General features: G+C 40.8%; 1 protein-coding gene across 1 annotated transcript; it reads right to left on the reverse strand.

Annotated features, from left to right (window-relative positions):
- Window positions 1-8,274: 8,274 nt before the first annotated feature.
- LOC147734851 (olfactory receptor 5AP2-like) lies at window positions 8,275-9,207 on the reverse strand. The gene has a single exon (XM_086953649.1). It carries the CDS (start codon window positions 9,205-9,207, stop codon window positions 8,275-8,277), a length of 933 nt encoding a protein of 310 aa, XP_086809775.1.
- Window positions 9,208-18,748: the final 9,541 nt, after the last annotated feature.

Genomic DNA, 18,748 nt, shown 5'->3' on the forward strand with positions numbered 1-18,748 from the left:
TGACTAGATGTGTGAGTAACTCCATGGATGAGTGGCAGAGTGTGAGTGTCTGTATAGGTGTATGAGTGCAGATGATAGTGTTGTATTGATGAGTGACTGTATGTATGAGTGATTAAATGGGTGAATGAGTGGATGTGTGTATATACCTAGCAATCGCTGTGTGCGTATGTAGTAACTGGTATTGGTGTGTCAATGGTTTCAAGAATGGTAGCCTGTGTTTAACACTGGGTGTATCAAGGGTTATATTAGAGTGTGAAGAGGTGCATCGTATTATCACATGAATGATATCATCAGTGATGTGATCAGTGATGTCAATTGAGATGTCATCAGTGATGTCATCAGTGATGTCATTTGAGATGTCATCAGTGATGTCATCAGTGATGTCACTGACCATGTCATGAATGAGGTAATATGTGACATCATCAGCAGTGGATTGCGGGTGCGCGAAATATAGTTAGTACAAGTAACTATATAGGAGCAATTTCAATGGTTTTTAAAATGCTAATTCCTAACTATATATGACCTGAAACCTATGTTTTTTTCATTAAATATATATATATATATATATATATATATATATATATATATATATATATATATATATATATATATATATATATATATATATATATATATATATATATCCACCAAAGAGGTACTCCTTCTGGACTCCTACGGATCAGTGGAGAGTGGCGTGCACGCCGGCGGAGAAAACAAGGCTGTTGAAATCTCACTTGAAAACTCAAAATCTGTGCGCTCTCAGGAATGCAAGACTCTGTATCAGTAAATGTTCACTGTCGTGTTTATTCACAATGCGCTTCACTTCCCAAGAGGCTTGATCACGTGAAGTGCATTCCTGAGAGCGTGCAGATTTTGAGTTTTCAAGTGAGATGCAGTGCTTCTTTGAAACAGGAGCATTCATATATATATATATCAATACCGCAGCAGTTCACTTTCCCTGGATTTCAGGCGCTCTTAAAGGTGTGTGATCAGCGTGGTAAATGGTCGCATTCCAGCAGTATTCATCCAAAACGTAATTTATTCCTAAATTATTTTTCCAGTAGCCAATGTCATCAGTGATGTCATTTGAGATGTCATCAGTGATGTCACTGACCAGGTTGTGAATGATGTAATATGTGACGTCATCAGCAATGCATTTCGGGGGCGCGAGTTCAAGTTAGCTCAACTAACTATAACAGCCACATTTGAATCGTTTTGTATGAGTGAAATGTCAAACTAACTACAACGTCCCTGAAACCTATGGTTTTTTTCTGTAAATTTCTAGGGTTTTTTAAATGCTAATTCTTAACTATAACGTCTCTAAAACCTATGTTTTTTCAGGGAATTTCAAAGGTTTTTTAAATGCTAATTTCTAACTATAACTTTCCTGAAACCTATGGTTTTTTCAGTGAATTTCAAAGGTTTTTTAAATACTAATATCCAATTATAATGTTCATTAAACCTATCTTTTTTCTGTGTTTTTTAATTATGATCCCATTTTCAACCTAGTGAAAACTGCAAATCTCACCACTCTGCCATCGATACCTTCCACAAACAAAATCACCACAAACGAGAGCCACAACTAACATGTATTATACACAAAGTAGGCATTGCTGTGCAAAATAACCCTAAAAACACCACTTCCCCATATTTTCAAAAACTAGCCAAATCTGCAATGCGATCCAAAAAGCAGGCGATAAGCCGAGTTAGAAGTAACAAATTAACATGAACCTTTAACTAGTGTAAGGAAGTTGACTATCTGCTGCGTGCATTAGACCCAACTCAGAGACACATCTAAAGACCAACACGTGTTAGAGCTACTGATCATGCAAGTCCGACACCCAACAAGACCACAACACCCAGCGCCACCACCACAAGAACCTCCCGCCCCAGACCACCCTGCTACTACCGCCAAGGCAGAGCAAAACAGGACAATGAACCTTCCCAAAAAATCATGGCCCCTCATCCGCACAATAGCTGAATGTTGGGTGATATGGCAACCAATTATATATGAAGAAAGCAAGTCATTCATCAATAATATTGCACACAATGCCAACTGTAACGCTGATGTGCTGCACAGACCTCACTATGCAAATCACAAACGTCTCCATGTGGAGATTTACTATTGATACTGTAGTGCACAGTGGTTACCTCAGGCAGTGGGGAAGATCTTGGTCATGTAGCTGTGTTGTCCCCCCGTGGAAGCGGAGTAGTCTGATCCAACATACGCCACTCCAGCATAGGAGTATGAATAAATTGGCCAGCCTACACTGCGGACAGCAGGGTTCACAGTTTGAATTCAGCCTTGATTTATTAATTGCACAGAGAATTGTACTCCATGTCCTCTGATTTTGTCAAGAAGTTACAAAAAGCATTCCTAGTTGTATATGCTAACTACTGCCTTCAATCTACACTGCAGACAGCAGGGCTCACAATTCCAATGTAGTGGCGATTGCAGGTGACGTAGTCCAGTTCGCAAGAGATGTTGTTCCCAGTTTGGCCTGGCGGGACCAGGCATCATCGCACAATGCGCACACGCTGTGTGCTTCAGGTGCTACTAACTCACTGAACCATAAGTCATCTTCACTTGGCCTTATCAAGGCAAGACATTGAACCCAGTGTGGCCCGCCAGGATCACGTACCATCTCATGGTGCGCACAGGCTGAGTGCTTGAGGTGCCACTAACTGCATAGCTCAACTCAACGCCACGTGGCTGTGCGCCCATCCTGACTGCTGCCTACACCCTACACTGGGGTTACACGGTTCACAATTCAAGATTAGTAGCAACGCAGAGACTATAATGGATTAAGAAGACCAAATGCTCCCAATCTGTGCAGCTCAAGTCAACGTCACCTGACTGTGAGCCTTTGCTGACCGTTGCCTCCAGTCTACACTGTAGAAGGCCGGTGACACATGGTACCAACTAACCCTGTTCAAAGCAAGCCGATCCCACATGTGTCACTCTGTCCTAAGTCCTGAACAACAGTGACCCCAAACTCTGTGAGACAACTACAGCTGCAGTCTCCCTTCAATCAGTGAGACATATTGCCGTATGGAAGGCTGGTGATACGTGATGCCACAACTCAAGCCGATCCCATATGTGTTACTGTGTCCTGAGTCCTCAATTGCAGCAACCCCAACGTCTTTGCAGCAACCATAGCACCAGACTCCCTCCAATCACTAAGAGATATTTGCATATGGATGGCCAGCGACACGTGGTGCCACTGATCCTGCACTAGGCAGGCTGGTGGGGCCACCAATGTAGGCACAAGACTGTGGGCCCTTGCTCACCGCTACCTCTGTCATACACCGTGGAACACCAGTGACTCATGTTGCCCCTTACTGTCTTCAACACAAGCCAATCCCACATGTGTAACTGTGTCCTGAGCCATGAATAGCAGTGACCCCCAACTCCATGAGACAACAACAGCACCAAACTCCCTTCAATCAGTGAGGCATATTATCATATGGAAGGCTGGTGACATGTGCTGCCACTAACTCTGTTCAACAGAAGCCGATCCCTTATGTGTAACCATCCCCTTGGCACGGACTTCATATGCATAGGGTTAGAAACGCCTCAGCCAATCAGATGGCAGAATTCCCAAATATCAATATCTGTAAATTTGATATTTCTCAAAAACTACTGAACGGATTTACACCAAATAAACAAAAGCGTGCTTTCTAGACCAAGACCGTTCCTCTGCCAAATTTGGGGTAATTCCGTTCTACCTATAGCCTTGTCTAAAGTTTCCTATGGAAATTAAGATGGAGAAAACACGTTCGGAAACCCCTCTTTTTTCTTGGCCCCCTTGACATATCACCCCCAAACTTTTATCATAGAAGCTGATATCAACAAAGAATTAGTTTTGAAAGTTTCATGAAGATTCATCAAACAACGCCAAATTTACAAGCAAAACAATAAATGCTCTTGCTATGGAAACTTGGTCCTAACTATAACTACCTACTGGCCAGTAGGTAATATATATAAATATTCATCAAGCGGGGGCCGAGAAAAAAGTGGGGTCCCAAAACGCGTTTTCCCCAAGCCGCTACTACAGGCTGAACTGAATTACACCAAATTTGGCAGAGAGGTAGCCCTTGGTTCAGACTCGTGCTTTTTTGTTAAATGGTGTAAATCCATTCAGTAGTTCCTGAGAAAATCAAAAGTAAAATCATATATATATATATATGGCCGTGTAGGATCCGCGCACCCTCCCGATGACAAGCTGTATGCTAATTGGCTGTCAACACTCCAAACCAGGAAGTGTTGGCAGTCATCTTGTGCCTCTGTAGAACCGAGGCACAAGAAAATAGTAAAACAAACAAGCAAAATGCAAAACAGGGGCAGGGTTGAAATACCCTGACCCCCCAGGCCTGCTTAGAGGGTCCCACAAGGACCCCCAAGGCCCAAAAATGTTTTGTATTTTGTTTAAAATCAGCAAAATCTGCGCAGGGTACGTGGATCCTGCTGATAAAAAAAAACGAAGCCCGGGCTCCTGCGCTTCAATGCTAATTAGTCCCTGGGGGGCCAAGTCCCGGGAGAATGCTCAAAATAAAGTAAGGGGGTCCTCTGAGCCCCGGGGACCACCAGCCCAAGGGGATTTACTTAATTGTGATTGCAGGGGCACACTGCCCCCCGCAGCCCTGAAGAGCACCAACCCACGGGGCTTTTTTAAAAAAAATAATTACCCTATGTGGGGGACATGCCCCCCACACGCCCTGGGGACCACCACCCCCTGGGGCTTTGTAAATTGTGGGAGGGGGGCCATGTGACCCCCCTCCTTGAGCCTTGTCATGGCCCTGGGCACCACCAACCCCCAGGGCCGGCTCCTGCAGTGTCTGGGGTGATCACCCCTGGGACACTGTAGTTTGCTATGGCAGGGCGGGAGCCTCGCGGCTGCCACCCTGCCATAGCAAACTTGGTTTGAATCTTTAAAGAGAGAACAGGGAAATGTGCTCTCTCTTTCAAAATTCAAACCAGATTGCTTTTCCACACGGGGAGATGCATGTTAGCATGGGGAGCCGGCAGGACTGTGGGGGAAATGGGAACAAGTGGCCGGCCTCATAGCCCCCCTCCCCCCCCAAATAAATTGATTTTTTTAAATAGAAAGGGTGGCCCAGGGGGATGGGGTCCCGGGACCATAAGTGGCCAGTGGAGGGGGGCAACACAGCTCCCCTCCAAAACAATTGTAATAAATAAAAAAAGGCCATGCCCTGGGGGATGGGGTCCCTGGGAACCATTAAGGCCTCAGGAGGGGTGCCGCGTGGCCCCCTTCTGAATTTTTTAATGAACAAAAATAGGGGGCAGGCCCTGGTGGATGAGGTCCCCAGGGCAAAAAATTAATAAAAGAAGGGGGGTAACGCAGCCCCCTTCTTAAAAAAAAAAAAAAAAGACTGGCAATGCATCAGAGGCCACGCCCCCTCCTTTAAAAACTCTGCTTTCAATAGCTCTCTTGTGTCACAAAAGTTTTTTATATATCACTCAATATGAAATTTTGGGAAGACTCCGCCAAAGCGAATGTCGTCGACGAGGACGCCTTTCAGCCTTTATAATCTTTTTGGGCCTCCTCAGGACGAGGGCAAAGGAACAATGATCATCAGATCATCTGAAGGTCATGTAAATAATGCCAGTCTTAAAATTAGGATTTTTCTCAATTTAGTAGAAGTAAAGTTAGGACTCCTAAGTTTAGGACTCCTTAATGCCTTCTGTGAATACCGAAAGTCTTAAAGTTAGGATTTTTCTTAATTTAGTAGTAGTAAAGTTAGGACTCCTACCTTTATGACTCCTAAACGCCTTCTGTGAATACCGAAAGTCCTAAAATTAGGTTTTTTCCCAACTTTACTACTACTAAGCTGAGAAAAATCCTAATTTTGAGACTTTCGGTATTTACAGAAGGCATTTAGGAGTCCTAAAGATAGGACTCCAAACTTCTGTGAATAACGAAATGAGTAAGTGCCTTCTGTGAATACCAAAATGGTAGTAAGTTAAGGATTTTGTCTTAAGTTAGTTCTGTGAATCGGGCCCTCCATTATTAATGGTATAAACACGTGGGGCAGCCTGTTGACAGGATAATCTCTGAATCATTATAATTTTGAAGCACATGTGTTGTCAAAATTAGCACTTTTTGAATGGGAAATATGTTTAGTGGATAGCACAGTGATAATGGCACATGCCACAGGATACTTTGATATGGGGCCAGTTAAGTTCATTTGACATATTTTTAAATATGACTATTCATTGAATGGTTAGCTATAATGCTGTTAACCATCGGCATTAACATGAATTGTTGACTGATTTTTTTTTTATCAAGATGTGACATTTGCTTATGACTTCAATACATCCATCATCATTAATGTGAATATTTGATTTACCTTTTTGTAACAGGATATGATACTTGTTTATGACCCTGAATTGAAGGTTTGCAAAATGCATGTATAATACACTGGATTCCAGGGTTGGTTTGTTGAGAAATAATGTCATGAGAAGCCATATCAGATACTTGGAATATAAAACTATGTGTTGCAAGATGAACTTGGATTGAACAACAGACACCAAACTATGAGTTGAGGAAACTAACAATGAGATACAAAATGTTGGTGAATTATGTTTGAACATATTTCTTTTTCATTCTACAGCATACATTTACCTCCTGATGAAAGATAATGATGTCTCAAATAAAATGCATTAAGGATTTGAAGAATTCAATGATGCAGATATCAATGAATGAATTAAATTAATGATTTATGAAAAATAATATGGAGTATTCAAGAAATTGGATATCTAAGAAAGAGAAATTGGAACACAATTTTTGGATTAACTAAGCTTTTGAACAAATGAACCCCAACCAAGTACCCAAAAGAGTGCCATTGGGACACTGTACCAGCCTTGAAAAGTGCAATAGTGGGCATCCTAAGAATGCAAACAGCAAAAAAGAGAGTGAATATAAAAGATAGCAGGGAACAGTGAATCATCTGGTGGGAATCAAAGTATATTGAAAATAATAATTAATAAGTAATTATCTGAAAAAGAATATAATATTGCGAATAACATTGATTTCTATTGTTTTCTCACTTTCAGGGAAAGTTGCCTTAACATTACAGCAAATGATTTGAAGCTACCATATTAAAGTCTTTGAGACAAAGGAACTCAGCTATCAATAGTTTGAAGACGATCAGATAAAGTCTTGAAGTCTATATTTGTCTCTTCTATCCTCCATTCCCATTTTCCCAGTTGGGCAGTCTGATCCTTTGAGTAAGTCACAGGAATTTGTTAGTTTGAATTTAGATTTCGAAGAAAATCATTGTCTTGAAATCATTGTTATTTACAGAGCAGAAATGAAAATATCAGGTCATTGTTCAAGATTGTGACGACAGGTGACATATACATTTTCAAGCCATGGGTGTATTTCCTGCTCCATATATTATGGCTCTACTGGAGAGTTAAATATGCCAATCAGGGATTCGACTATTGTACATATTTTAGGGGTCAGAGCACAGACATTGGGCACTTGACGGCAACTTCTCAAGGTGCAATGTGCAAAATACAGAGTTAAAATTCAACAAGAATTGGTGCAGTGACCACACACAAAGGGGCATTATCTCACAGCAAAGTATATAATGTGCTTTCCCTATTACATATAATGAATTTGAACAAAAATATATTTCATGAATAATTCAGGAAGTAATATTGGATTTCATTAGGCACTGGAATGCAATCTATATTGATACCAACATAACTTATATCTGACTAGGAGAATGTGTCTTCCCAGTGTCACATTTACTATGCAACATCAGCTCTACTTCTTGAAGTACAAGTGCAAAAATAACTAATTCTTACAGAGATATAGAATAGCGAGCCTACCATTTATGACACCCAAAAGGACTTTACCAGAAACTCTCCATTACATTTTCTGAACAACTTAACAATTGAAAAGGCTTTTTTACTCTAAGAACATATTTATGTATGCATCCATCTGGCTGGCAAATTCATATTTAGAAAAACAGTAATGTATAATATCATGCTGCATAAATGTACTTTATAACGTTACAATACATTATTAGAAGAGTTTTGAAAACATTATGAATATATTTACAATCACTGTAAAATGTATGATATCCATGTCTGTGTGCAAAGCGATACAGACACTTAGAGACCTGCCAATATGTCTGAATACCTTGTGCACTATATAGTCTGATGCTAAATAATGTCTTCTTAATTAATAAAAGGTAGGCAGGGAGCAGGCAGTAGATGGGTTTACAATGGTACATTTGGTTTCATGTGCACTTTCCCAATATGGTGTTTCTTAGTGCCCTTATGATTTCCTGATTTCTGAGTGTATAGATAAGGGGATTCAACATGGGTATCACCACTGTGTAAAACACTGAAGCCACTCTGTCTTGGTCCATGGAGTAAATAGAGCTGGGTTTGAGATACATGAAGGAGAGAGTCCCATAGAACAAGATAACAGAGAAAAAGTGGGAGGAGCATGTTGAAAAGGCTCTACTTCTCCCTTCAAATGAATGAATCCTGAAGATAGCTGAAATTATGTAAATGTATGAAACGCAGATAATGATAAAGCTAGAACCCAAGACGCTACCAGCCATGGAAACCACTACTGTCACATTTATTAAAGTGTCTGAGCAGGACAGTTTGAGCAGAGGAGGGACATCACAGTAGAAATGGGTGATCTTATTTGGTCCACAGAAAGAAAGTCTGAGCATACAACTTGTGTGAATCAAAGCATTCATGAAGGCAACTGAGTATGACCCACCTGAAAGGCATAGGCAGGTGCCTTTTGTCATAATGGCAACATACAGCAAAGGATTACAAATTGCCACATAGCGGTCATAGGCCATGGCCGCTAGGAGGAAGACATCTGTACTTCCCATAAAAGAGAAAAAAAACAACTGTGTCATACAACCGTGCAGAGATATAGCCTTTGTCTCAGAGAGGAAATTGATCAACATCTTGGGTGTAATAACTGAGGAATAAGAGAAATCTACAAAAGCTAAATTACTTAGAAGAAAATACATAGGGGTGTGAAGATGAGGACATATTGTGACCAATGCCACAATGCTAATATTGCCCAGAAGAGTGATGATATAAAATAGGAGGAACATTATGAAGAGTGGAATCTGCAGTTTTGGTTCATCAGTGACACCCAGGAGTATAAATTCTTTCACGGATGTCCAGTTTCTTTCTTTCATCAATTCAGAGACCATGACCTGTTGAGAACACATATATTTTGATTATTGTGGCCTATCGTATGAGGAAATGAATGAGCAAATCAGATAGCAGTTCCCCAAAGTGTCTTTCTCTAAGTACTATTTTCAAATGTATACATATTTTCTGGATATCTTATGAAAAGTGCTTCAAAAAAATCAGTTCACAATTTGATTTTTAGTTATATAAACATTACAAGTTAGATGAAGTAACTCGGGATTGGATCTTAGCCAAATGAATTCTTGATGATTATGTATCATATATTAGATTGTCAAATGCTTTTGTATTAAAGCTCTCTTAAAAACAACCTTTAGTCTGATATTGTATGTCCTTTTCAAAATGTGATTTAGAAATTAATGTTTTCACCCACAAAAATGTTTTATTAGTTACCTAATTTTTTAATATAAACATTGATGTAATATATATGCCCTTGTCACTTCCATTCTGAACAAGAAGTCTATCTTATTCCAGGTAAAACTACTCTTGTGATTGTAGATCAGCCTACTGTGGAATTCTTTCACAACTTACTCTTTGACAGGTGTCATTTCATTTGTCAGCTATCTGAGTTATTAGAGCATAAATATGGAGCTAGAGTTCAAACAAAGATAGCCTTTCTGGTTTACTAAGCAATGTAAGGCCTTATGCACTAACGTCACAAACGCTGCAATATACCATATAATAGTGATTGAAATTGGAAAATACTATTTTCACACGATGTAAAGCCTTTTAGGAGCTTTTGAAACTCATGAAACAGCTTTTGCACACCATTGCCTAATCAGATATATGAGTGTGCATGAAAGAAATGCTCTATTTTATTTGCAAGTGGCAATATAAATTATCAATGGTTTGCAACCTCAATTGCAGACGGTAATCATTGATCAGTCACTCACCACCAAATGTCGTGTGGTAACTCAGTCTCAGAGGGAAATGTTCCTCTTAGGAAGCAATTAACCATTTGGAATCATGTCATGCAGCCTCAGGAAGAGCAGGAAGTGGTATAGAGTATACAACAGGTACTGGGCACACGTATGATTAAAACAATTGTGCTAGTACAGTTGTTCGAGACAAATATTCTTGACACCGGTGGTGAGGTAAAAACAGTATATGGTGCTTTATATAGCTCTCGGACCCATCCCGCCATACATTGCCGCAGTAACCTACCATCCTAGGTTACCCCGCATCAGTCGTACCTGACTGCTTCACGTGAATCTACTTCATATCATTACTTTTGCTGACCACCATACCCTCCTGATAACCATACCTTCACCGGCAATCCGATCGCACAACGCGCCGCTTACACCCCTGATGAGTCACAGGCACTGCCCTGTTGATGAAACACGTGTCGGCTGGCGTTTGTAAAAACCAAAAAAAAGACCTATATAATGCACCATATACTGTCTTTACCTCACCACCGGTGTCAAGAATATTTGTCTCGAACAACTGTACTACCACAATTGTTTTAATCATACGTGTGCACAGTACCTGTTGTCCATTTGTATGGTGTTAAGGCATCCCATGCCCAACCACCTTTGAGAGGCTCTAGGATTTTCTTCTACACTGGCAGCACCATCCAACGCATTTCATAATTTATCTATCACCATATACTACAACTGCACTGTGTGAGCGCCATGTCCTGTATAACTCAAACTCATAGCTGAACCCACAGTGGTATAGAGTATTACCTCATGCTCTACCTGATATATTCTCAGCATAATACACATTTTAAAAACAACCTCATCATTAAATGACCATGTTGTGCTTTAAATCTAAATGCCATCACTTGCAAGAAGGTCGATCATCCCCTGGGAAACTCCATTTCTTCATCCTCAGCCACTCATAGAAGGTATTATATATTGTGGGTTGCCTTAATATTATTTATGAGGCAGAAGAGACCCTCATTGTGGCTGATCAATACCTCAGTCAAATCATGAAGTGCTTCACATGTTTCAAAATGTCAGTATGAAATTTGCCTCACTAATTGCTACTCGTCTAATGAAACATCATGTCTTCAAAGCTCTAAAATGAATTTCACCATTTAGGAGCATATTAATTAAAAAAAAAACTGATATAGAAAACATAACACACAAACATCATTATCATATTAGTGCAAGACCTTTCCTATCTGTTTCCATACTAAAGTATCTGAAATATAAAAAAATATCGTTCCAATTCCAGCATCTTATCCCAAGCCCCAAATTATCTTGTTGCTTATACTACACCAGTATACTCATTAAGAAGGAAGTACTTTTTATTAAGTCTCATTTGGAATAGCATGCTTTTCAAAGCTCACATTACTTTTGCAGAAACAGGAAAAACAATGCAGAAGCACAATGTCCTCCTATGTCGGTCTTCTCTCCTTAAGGCAGGCTCCCAACTCCCACGCCAATCCTAGTGCTGTTTCATGTTGCTAGCCAGCATTAGAGAAGAACCAGGATTGGAGGGAGCTGCCTGTATCAGCTCGGTTACAAGCACTGGAGGCCTGCGCTTTCCCTAACCCTGCAGACTTAGACAGCGGGGTTATAGAGGTTTAAAATGTGCATGCCTGACTGGGCATCACAAGACGGCCGGCCAAAGAGACATGCGCATTTTAAACTTAAGAGCACAGCTCCCTGCTGCCACTCAGCAGCAATGGCTCTGCCCCGTCCTTTTGCCTAGTTCAGGACAGGTTGGTTACTGAAAAATAAGATGGTAATAAATAAACCTTAATACCATTTTACTTTTCAGCTCTGGACTGAGGCTCTTCTTTGTGGGGAGATGCTTCCCCGCTCAAAAAGAGGAGCCGCCCCTGAGTTTATATGTTTCAATGCGCATTCAAGAAGGCATGTAAGAGCACCGAAAAGAGCCACAGAGCTCTCCTGAAGAACTGCTCCCTGTACTCATAAAAATCTTTATCATGCCCAAGGCACACTGACTGACATGTCCCTTTCTCCTTGGTCCCTGCGGCGCAGATTGAAAAGGAAAGCGGGGAAACAAATTGAAAGTTCTACCTTTGGGGGTGCTCATAAGACTATGCATGGCCCCTTCATCCCACCTTGGTGTAAATGTCCACTAACAAGAACACAGTTACACTAGCGTGAATAGAATTTCTGCGCGTAACTTAAAGTGATACTGAGATGTGAAAAACATTTTACAGTCCCACATCTGTCAGGCATTCTACTCATGTTAAAGTAATTTCAAGTTATTTGCAGATTACTTAAATTTAGATCAAGTCAGTTCTAGGTTTCGTCAGACATTTTTGATTCCCATCCCTCTCCAGGACATGGCTAACCATCTTTACCTCTATATAGCGTAAACACAGGGGAGCTTACTTCAAAAACGCTGTTTAAGTCCAATTTTATGTTTGCCAACCGAAAACTAGAGATGCATAAGAAGACACTATCAAAGATGACCTATTTCTGCAACAAAATACATCATCTTCAAGTAGTTTATTATTTTCAGCAAGTATTCAGTCCCAGATGTGTCTTGAGACAGTTCCAGGGCTCTGGACTCTCAGGTCAGTTCCACTCTCCCAAGGACACCGGCTGTCAGGCAAGTGATGGACATCAGCAGAGCATGGACTCAGAGGAACAAGTGTGCCTGGAGTGCAGGTGAGATGGAGTTGGTGTCTTCTCTCTGAATGGGGCTGGTGTGCGAGTTCTGCTGCAGTGTTTATAGAGCTCACGGTGGCCTGGGGGACAGTGTCTCAGAAGTGTTCATTTCCAGAATCTGAAAAATACATCATGGAGAGTATGAAAAAGGATTAGACAACAGCCATATATGTCATGAAGGTGCAGAGGCAGGGGTTTATGGATAGGGGATGGTACACAGAGATTGAGCACAATAAAATACAATGTCACGTATTTTACTGGATAAAGTAAAAGGGCATCTGGAAATATATATTTTTCAAATAAGTACCAGAGATCCATGACCTTAAATGATGTATTTGTATGGGACTCACATCTTTTTGATCAAAACAAAGTTAATTCATGAACATTGTCAGGAAATAAACTCGTACAGGATTCTGGTATAAAGTTAATGTGCAAACCTCCACAACCATGCACAGGTGACTAATAGCTTGGAAGGGATCAGGAACAAAAGGGAAGGAAGGAACAAAAAAAGAAGAGATGCAATAGATCACAGAGAATTTATACTTGTCCGAGAAATCCCGAAAACAGTCACCAGCACCCTTACCAAATAGACCACTGAATACTAGCACAAACCCATTTCTACATTACTTTGGAAATTGGGGTTTGCATCATTATCCAGGGGTGAATTCATGGCAATACTCATGCAACAACCATGGAATACATCTCATGTCTCAAAATAATGCAAGTTATAGCAATGTGCTGCCTTACGTTTGCATTTAGTTTCACATAACACAAATCAACAGTTGTTTTGAAAATACTATGAATGATTTTGCATCATGTCTGTATCAAAAAAGTGATGCAAATCTCAACAAAAACCCTTTTTATATTTATGTCAGCATGTGACCGGATGTAAACACCAAGAGTAAAATTCTGATTTGTGAGAAAAACTGTGCACTGCCAATGGTATCCTTTTGCAATTGAAAACAGGAATCTTTGGCATCCCAGCCTTAGGGCAAAGTTTGGGGTGAGTAGCCCAACATTCCTTCCGGGCCATTGGATGAAGTCGCTGTCATTGGGTGTAATACGAAGGTCAGAAGCCAAGACAGCCGAGTCGTCATTAGCCAATGAGGAAAGATGGGTGAATTACAAAATCAGGGTGTGTGATTGTAAGGTGGCAATCCCCCTGACCTTACCACTTTGCATATGTAAATGTAATGTAAATGTACAGGAATTTATATAGCGCAAATCACCAACCGGTTTCTAAGACCTTGCTTAGGGAACCCGTCCTGGTATTCCCCTGTGAGATAACCCCAGCAGGGTATCCGCAAGGTGAAAGCCAGGCATCCCGCCACGAGGGGCCGTTGTGGAGATTAAGCAAGCTATTGCGCAGAGTGTGAACCCGTGAATCGAGTAGGCACCGGAGCGAGAATTGAGTCCATGGACATTTTAGGACTCAAGACCCCACCGAGCCTGGAATTGAACCCTGGTCCCGGGCTGACCTCTGCTTCCAGGTCTGCCTCCTCTAACCAGTGAGCCGCACTTCTCCACTATCCACTATCTCAACTTGGCCTTGAGTGAAGGCCTTGGGGAAGGATTACACCTGCTAGACCCCTACCAAGTCCATCCCTTGGGAATGACTTGGGTCACTTAAAATAATGTTAAGCGCTTACGCAAAGTGGAGGGATAGAAGAAGTTCAATATACCAAACCCTACCCACCCTTGTGAATGAGCAAGCAGGACTCTAACATTGCATCTTATATATGGTGCAAGGACTTTTTTGCACAGAGCAAGTGATAACACAGGGGAGTGCCGTATTCTTGTAAATACATTGCATCCCTGCGTTTTTAAATTACACTGCTAAGTTGCTTGCAGAGGCACGCTGTATTATTTCTTTGTAAATATGTCCGAGAGTTTTCCTCTAGAGATGGGTATCTGGGAAAGGCAGGCTTTGCCCAGCCCCTAAAAACATTTTTGTTCGTGTCCCAATTTGACAACAGTCACATGCACAATTCAATATATATGGACATTTTCCTTTGGCCTGGGTGAAATATAAATTATGCTGTGTGTAATTTTTATCATTTTGGGAATTTTGCATTGTGTAATTTTAGAACATACTTCCTAGTTTACAGCAAAAGTATAGCATGAGGGCACGGGAACTATGTGAACAACCAACTTTTGTTTGCAGCAATTGTATTTTACATGCTATTTGTTTAGTGCAAACTGTATTGTTGTGCAAAAGCAAATCACACCAGCTTTAAACACACTGCTCCTCGTGGAGGTAAATGTGGGTGTAGTTCTCCCACTCCAGACCAAAAAGAAAATGAACGAGTACGAAAAAGAGAATTGGCCAGTTTCTGTTTCAAATGGGAAGAAGCCATCTGCAATATTTAACTCACAATTCCACACTAAATCGACGTTAACAATCAGCTAAAGGAAAGGTACCCCTAAAAAGAGGTGGACTAAACTTAATCGGTCTGTGCATAATTCATGATTTCATGGCCACCTACATTCACTTAAGTAAATTATGCATACATTAGGCAATCTTTCCAAAAATTCCAGTATTCAATTTTCTTTGAGATGTCAAGAGGCATCATTGATGAACATAAGTATTGGATCCATAATCAGTACATCTTTGGTACCAGTATGAACCTAGCAAAAGGTTCCAACAATGGAATAGTAAAATTGTCCCCAATCTTAGGGTACAACAGTACTTCCTCTTAAGAACACGGTCCCCTGAGGTAAGTGACACCTCAAGCAACCATAAGAAATACCGGGGAATCATCAGCACATATGATAACATGTTGCAGAAGGTTCCAGAAGTTCTGATGCCTGGGGACTTTCTCCCTTCCTTTCGGACTCCAGCTGTTGCTAGTATTCCTCAAGTATGCATTTGAAAATCTCAATTCATCTTCTGGAAAATCGTTATGAAAGTGAGTCGTGATTATGAGGCGGATGGAGCACATTTACGTCTAATGAAGACTAACCAGGTGTTCCGACACCAAGGTGTGGGAACAGTGGACACAATTTTACTGGTTGGTAAATCCACCTTGTGAAAGCACATGAGGCTTTGGATGCAACCCAAGGTCTTGAGGGTCCAATATTTTATATATCACTTATTGGAAATAGGCCCTAATGGTATGTATGGACGGATTCATGAGTAAATTCCGGCCAGCAATTGTCCATCCGGTCAAAAGGACTTTCTTCATGAAACTAGCCTATGCTCGTGGTTGGCGCCTAAACATGAACATTAACTTATAAAGGATTGTAAAATGTTAGCGTTACTTAGGCAGTCCATTGATAATCAATATTCAAATAAGATATTAACACTGATCTAATTGTTATCCAAGTACACCTTCTGTGCAACAGCCTCCTAAGTAATCAGTGACAAGCTACAGGACTTTAGTCAATGATGTTAAATCGCACAGTTGCCTATGCAGCACAAGGCTTTCCAAAATAATCTAAACCTCTTGTGCTTTTTCACTAATATTTATTCCAATCGAAAGATTATTTGTTTTACCTTACTTCACTGTTGCGGTCCTTGTTGTACCAGATTCAAATTCTTTTAATGAAATCCTATCAATGCCCAATGTATTTTAGACTAGGTAGTCCTACATCAGTGGGGATGTACTGATCTAAAACCAAACAATACCCATAACACCAATAAATATCAACTATAATGAGGTAGTTGCATCACTATGTAAACACCTTAATACAGGTGCTTCACCATTCCTAGCGATGCCCCATGTAAGCACCACTATAGGTCCTAGATTTTATATTGGTGTGGTGACCGTGAGCATATTGCCTCTAACTAATTTGGAATCTGTATATAATCCACGGCAGAAATCCACTAAATGTGACATTATTACAATTCATTGTTTTCTTGATGTGAAGATGCAGATTTTCTTTTTCTAACAAATCTTTTTGTGTAGATATAAAGAAGTAACATGTCACATTTCAACTTCTAGTGATGCTTTATACAATATTTCTATACATCACGAAAGAAGAAGCAGGTGTTTCTTTACATCTGTCTTTTTAAAGGAACATTTTAATTACTTTCTCGTTTCACTTTCTTATGAATCCCTTCTAGAGTATTTTTCGTTTCCCTTCCAAAATGATGTCGGAATGCTTTAATAAAAAAAAGAATAGCAGCAGTTTGTTTAAAAGTGCTCTGGGATTGTTAGGGTTTAAATATGATTGGTTATTGAATTTGCAATTTAATGTGTCTGAAAGGAAATTCTATATAATGACGCAATACTTTTCCTACTGGCCATCTATTGTAAAAGAGGATGCTGCAGCACTTCCCTCTCCAGCACCACTACCGTCAATGGTGGTCTTGTAGTAAAAGACTCCAGCTTTGATGATAAAGAATGTCCTCATGTAACGCAACTGGTGCTCGTGTAAAGCACTCTAATACCAAATAACTTCGGGCCAAGTTCACGCTATATATAGGGTGACCAGAATTGTAAAGCCAAAAACCAGGACATTTCACAAAAAATTGAAGAAGGACTACAATTTTACTTCAAGCGATGAGAGTGCTCCTCAGCAGAGAATTACAGAACAGGCAGTAAGAACATACATCAAATGATATTTTAAAGCCCAGTAGCTTGCCTGTTAATTACATTGCTTTCTTGAAACAACTGCTAACTTTCCTTGCTTTGTAAAACATAAAAAACACCTCCCACCGTTTTCAGTCGACCCTCTCTAAAAAGAAGGACATGCGCTACATTTCTTGAAATTTGCTGGGACAGCTGGTTTAAGAATGGGGACCGTCCTGGCAAAACGGGAACGCCTGGTCACCCTAGCTATATAAAACTAAATTAAAATAAAATCAAAATTGGAGCAATTGGAGTGGAGCATTATGAGTAGGGTGTTATCATCCGAGACCAAAACAACAGAAATCGAATCAGTAAAGCCAGAGAATTTCAGATTTAAAAATGTAAAATAGCACAGAAAAGCACAAAGCACCAACTGTGAATATCTGGTTGCACCGGAGGAGAACAAAGTCATAAGTCCAGGCCAAACGCAATGGAGCAGAGGCCGGCTGCTGAGACCTGGTTAGGCCCGCTGAAAAAAGTACCTCAACTTATGGTTTGCAGGCAATTGTAAGGATCCGTGTTTTAGATGCATCTCACAGCTGAAGCGACGAGTCGGTTCCGAAATGTGGCAAGGCTGTGATGCAAGGTCCATTGCTGTTGTTGAGGATCCCGTCAATGGGAACTTGTGATCAAAATTCCGGCACACAGTCCGAGCAATACATAATTTCTGAGGAGCTGTGAGGCTGCGATGCGGAGTACGTCATTACGTTTGCTGTTGACTAGAGTTGTGATAGCCAGAACAGTTGTCTGAGTAATGCATCGGTTACGAGGACTGCAGTAATGATGTTGGTCTTTGAAAAGAGTTTGTTTAATGCAGCAATGTTGATGAATGCATGGGGATTCACTGCACAGTAGATGTGTTGCTTGAGGTCCGCTGGATGCACAGAGGCTGAGAAGCACCTGAAACCCACTTCGAAGGAGCCAGGACTGGGGCAGCACCACATGGAAGGGTAGATTCACAGATGGCAAAGTCCATATGCGGGTACAAAGTTGTTGGGCACCTGTTTTGTCTCTCAAGCTTCAAATCAGGAGGCCAGCCTTCTAGCCCTTGGAGTCACTCTGGGGATTTAGGTTCATGAAATGCAGGTCCAGTCCTTCTCACTAAGGCAAGAGGTCAGCAAGCACCAGGGCAGACGTTCCTTCAGAGCAGCAGTCCAGGAGAGTGACAGTCCATTCAGCAGCACATCAGTCCTTATTCCTGCAGAGAGGCCAGAGTTTCAATAGTGTACTTAAGAGGTGGTGTCTTAGGTCTAATATTTACACCCCAGTCATGCTTTAAAGTAGTGGAAAAGCTTGAATGAAACAAAATGAATGAAACAAAATTTATAATGCGCAACTAAAACCCGAAGGCATCAAGGCGCCTA

This window comes from Lissotriton vulgaris, chromosome 1_2, assembly GCF_964263255.1.
Source record: "Lissotriton vulgaris chromosome 1_2, aLisVul1.2, whole genome shotgun sequence".
Lineage (NCBI taxonomy): Eukaryota > Metazoa > Chordata > Amphibia > Caudata > Salamandridae > Lissotriton > Lissotriton vulgaris.

Bases quoted from the DNA above. Each gene is read 5' to 3' on its own strand.
- LOC147734851 (XM_086953649.1), bottom strand. From the start codon at position 9,207: ATGAAAGAAAGAAACTGGACATCCGTGAAAGAATTTATACTCCTGGGT.